At 56.3% G+C, this 4,477-nt stretch overlaps 1 protein-coding gene across 1 annotated transcript; it reads left to right on the forward strand.

The window, feature by feature from the left end:
- Positions 1 to 1,096: 1,096 nt before the first annotated feature.
- LOC109762384 (glucan endo-1,3-beta-glucosidase 14) lies at positions 1,097 to 3,100 on the forward strand. The gene is made up of 2 exons (XM_020321238.4): positions 1,097 to 1,710; positions 1,812 to 3,100. Exons 1-2 carry the CDS (start codon positions 1,473 to 1,475, stop codon positions 2,903 to 2,905), a joined length of 1,332 nt encoding a protein of 443 aa, XP_020176827.1. The 5' UTR covers positions 1,097 to 1,472; the 3' UTR covers positions 2,906 to 3,100.
- Positions 3,101 to 4,477: the final 1,377 nt, after the last annotated feature.

Here is a 4,477-nt window from a genome sequence, read left to right on the forward strand (position 1 = left end):
CCATGTCTAACAGGTCGGACGCCCGAGGACCCCTTAGTCCAGCACTCCCTCAGTGACTGCGGTGGCTTGGACACTCTGGAAGCAAAGAAACGCCAGGGTCTTCAACAGACAAGATCAACAGAAGCCGGCATTGCATCGGTGCATAGAGACTTGAATGAGCCAGACGCATACAGTTGGCCGACGTCTACTACTGCGAGCTACTCGGCCAAGTCGGTCTATGACTACCTTTGCTCGAACCTCCCGAGATCTCCGACGGCGGCATGTACTTGGAGGAGCTGGGCGCCGCTTAAGTGCAAATTGTTTGTCTGGTTGGCTTTGTAGAACAGGTTGTGGACGTCGAATCGACGGGCACGTCACAGGCTTCAGGACCAAGCTTCGCCCTGCTTCACGTGTCTGCAAGCGAAGGACAATGTCGACCATATCCTGGCGCACCTTTGCTCAGGAAGTATGGCACCGCGTGTTTGACCTACTCAGGCTCAACGTGCAAGGGACGACGCAAAATGACACCTTCTCGGTTTGGTGGCTGAGGGAGACGAAGAAGTTCAGGGGAGTGGATAGGAGAGGCTTCGATACTCTGGTGACTGCGGTCGCTTGGACACTCTGGAAGCAAAGAAACGCCAGGGTCTTCAACAGGCAAGATCAACAGAAGCCGGCACTCCTCATCCCTAACCTTGTGCTCGATGAAATCGTGGAGTGGCATCCGGCAGGGCTTGGTGTAGGAGGTCTACAACGATTTGTGAGGAGTTAGCTTAGCGAGTGTGGAGCTACGTGTGGGTGTGTGTCCCCCGTCCCAGATTGTTCGCATCAGGGACGGATCTCTTGTACTCCCTCCGTTTCCAAATATTTGTCTTTCTAGACATTTCAAATGGACTATAACATACGTACTCTCAAAAAAAAAATGGCATAAGCCGGGGATTATCCTCGTCTAAAAAAAACTTGGATAAAATGTAAGCAAGATCACACCAAAGGCTAGTTGTTGACCCTTGCCACCCCATGACCAGAGAAACTTCCACTCCTTTTTCGAGTGTGATCATTTGGCAACTAGGAGGGTTCTTTTCCAAGTCCATAATACCCCACTATTTTTGTTTGACTCACCAAACATGGTGGTGATGATGTTCTAAGTCGTCTAAAATTTCCTTAAAGCGATTTAGAAATAATAAACTTTCGGCCCAGCTTAAGTATAGAGCAGAACCGCAAGTGCTACGGGTGTATCCGTACTGAAGACAGCTGAAAGCCAGAAGGTACAGACACAGAGCAGAGCAGAGCAGAGCAGGGCGCTGTACGTCGCGCGCGGAAGCAACGCAAGAGACCGGATTCCATCCTTGGATCCGCCAGTAACCCCGCCTTACCACTCTTGGCAACGTCGATCCTTGGCTTGCTCCGGCCGAGCAAGCAACGCGGCCGATGGAGTAAGTAACCGCGGATACTTGCCGCCTCCGTGCTCCCTCCATGGCACTTGCCGCCGTGCCGCCATGCCCTGCACCTCAAGCAAAGTGGCGCCCCGGCCCTCCTCTAATGCCCCGCCCACTACCGGCCACAGCCTCCTCCTCCTCCAGTCGCCACCTAAGCTGCCTGCCACCTGCTCCCCGCCTCGCCGGAAGATCATGGCGGTGATTCCGCGCGGCCGGCCGGACTCCAGCCTCGGCCACCGCCGGCCGGTCCTCCTGCTCCTCCTCTTCTTCTGCCTCCTCGCCTTCTTCCCCCGCCGCGGTACGTATCGTATGCCCCCGCCTATAATCATTAATCAGCTAGCCTCTCTGTTGCTGCTTCTCCCGCCATGACTGATTTTTGGTTTCTTGATTGATTGGCAGTCGCGGCTTTTCACTCGTTCGTGGGGACGTACGGGGTGAACTACGGCCGGATCGCGGACAACCTGCCGCCGCCGACGGAGGTGGTGAAGCTGCTCCAGATGGCGCGGATCAAGAACGTCCGCATCTTCGACTCGGACCACACCGTGCTGGACGCGTTCCGCAACTCCGGGCTCAACCTCGCCATCGCCATCCCCAACGGCCTCGTCAAGGACATCTCCGCCACCCCGAGCAAGGCCATGGACTGGGTGAACGAGAACGTGCGGCCCTACTACCCGGCCACCCGCATCGTGGCCATCATCGTGGGCAACGAGATCCTGGGCGGGCAGGACACGGGGCTCGCCGAGGCGCTCTTCGGCGCCGTCGTCAACATCCACGACGCGCTCCGCGCGATGCGCCTGTCCGGCAGGATCGAGGTGAACACGCCGCACTCGGAGGCGGTGTTCGGCACCTCGTACCCGCCCTCTGCCGGCACGTTCCGCCCGGACCTCATGCCGTACCTCAAGCCGCTCCTCGACTTCTTCTCCAAGACGGGCGCGCCCTTCTACGTGAACGCGTACCCGTTCCTGGCCTACATGAGCGACCCGGAGCACATCGACGTGAACTACGCGCTGATGAAGCCCAACGCCGGCATCCTGGACCAGAAGACCAACCTCCACTACGACAACATGTTCGAGGCGCAGATCGACGCCACCTACGCCGCGCTGGAGGCCGCCGGGTACAGCGACATGGAGGTGCGCGTGTCGGAGACCGGGTGGGCGTCCGCCGGCGACGCCACGGAGCCCGGCGCCACCCTGGAGAACGCCCGGACCTACAACTTCAACCTGAGGAAGCGGCTGTTCCTGAGGAAGGGGACGCCCTACAGGCCCAAGAGGGTGGTCAAGGCCTTCATCTTCGCGCTCTTCAACGAGGACCTCAAGACCGGACCGGGCAGCGAGCGCCACTTCGGGCTGTTCAAGCCCGACGGCAGCGTCTCCCTCGACCTCGGCTTCAAGGGCCTCACGTCGTCCTCCTCCTCCATCAAGGGATGGAAGATCCTGCGCTACTCGGCGACGCTCCTGTCATCTACATTCATTTTCCTAGCATTGTCCACCTGATTGATCGCTGACAAACATTGACTGCAGGCAGATTAGCAAGCCTGCGTTTACTTAGAAGACCACAACTCGCCCGCATTCTGTAAATTCCACCACGATTTAAAGGAGTGATCCTCTCATGTACATCAAGTCTTCTGTCCTTCAATCTTCGTATACTGTAAATAATTAAGATGCATTTCTGAATGATCATTTGTCAAACCGCGTGCTTCTTCAGAGTTCAGTGAGATGCTTTTACAACAAAAGCTTCAAGCGCACCTTTTTCTTCCATGATAAATTGACATCCCCTCTTCATCGTGTCATTTTCTCTACTTGCCGATGGAATCTTGTTCCTTCCGCAGTAAGTTTTGCGGAATCACTTTCCTACATGTGTATAGAATATGGCATCTCTTGTTCGCCACAAGGTTGTTTCCCTATAACCTCGGGGTAACAAGTCGATGTTCACAAGTTAAGCATTGCTTGCACAGTGATGGTTAACATTTGCGATCCTTCTGCGTGTCACAGCGATGAATTGAAAAGTTTTCATCACAATGGCATGAGTTTGCAAATCACGATGGGAACGGGCCGATCCGGACCTGGCCTTGGACCCGGCCCGGTGGCCTCAGGGTCAATATGCGAGGCCATGGGCCGGCCCATTTTATCAAAATTTTGTGGCCTCGCTGACTCATTGGGTACACGAGGCCGACCCAAAATTCAGTAATTTTTTACACAAGGTTGGTATCCTTATATACTACTAGACCTGGCCATACCTCAGGCCTGGCCGGGCTTCGGGCCGGGCCTAGCCAAGCCCGATGCAAAAAAAACCGGGCCCGGGCCCGGCCCGGGCCGGCCATCGGGCCTGTTTTCTAGGCCCAAGCCCGGCCCGAACGCAGAAAAGCCCGTCGGGCTCCGGGCCGGCCCGGCCCGACCTTCAGGAAAGTGCAAAAACGACGGGCCCGGGCCCGGCCCAGCCCGGCCACCGGGCTCAAAATCTAGGCCTGAGCCCGGGCCGGGAGCAGCGTCGGGCCGGGCCTGGTCGGGCTTTTTCGGGCCGGGCTGGCCGGGCCGGGCTTCCCATGGCCAGGTATATGTACTACTCATCTCATCTCCACAGAAAATAGATGTGCTGATGTACACACCATTAGCTGCCTTATTACTGGAATAATTAGGCACAACACACTTGCCCAGGCAGCCAGGCGATATGTCTATATGTATGCATGTACGCAGCACGCTGTTCGTGCTTCACTGGTTTAGATGCTGTAGTACAAGGACACGAAATGGCCTCACTGACCCATCCAGGCTATATGTATATGCATGTGTGCTGTTGAGTCATTGGTTCAGATCGGTCGACCCGTCTGACCCATCGGGTCGCACAATGCCGGCTCCACTGACCCATATACAATTCAAGGTCAACCCATCTAACCCATTGGCCTTGACTCTTTGGGTCAGGTCAGTGACCCGGCGGGCCGGCCCGGCCCATTCCCATCTTGATTTGCAATGCATGTCTCCCGGCGAGTGACTCGACACCCATAAGACGAGATTGAAAAGGGCGGAAAGCGAATGCGAACAGGGGTAGTAGAGTAGCAGTAGATAGATGGG

Source organism: Aegilops tauschii, chromosome 6 (genome assembly GCF_002575655.3).
Source record: "Aegilops tauschii subsp. strangulata cultivar AL8/78 chromosome 6, Aet v6.0, whole genome shotgun sequence".
Classification (NCBI taxonomy): Eukaryota; Viridiplantae; Streptophyta; class Magnoliopsida; order Poales; family Poaceae; genus Aegilops; species Aegilops tauschii.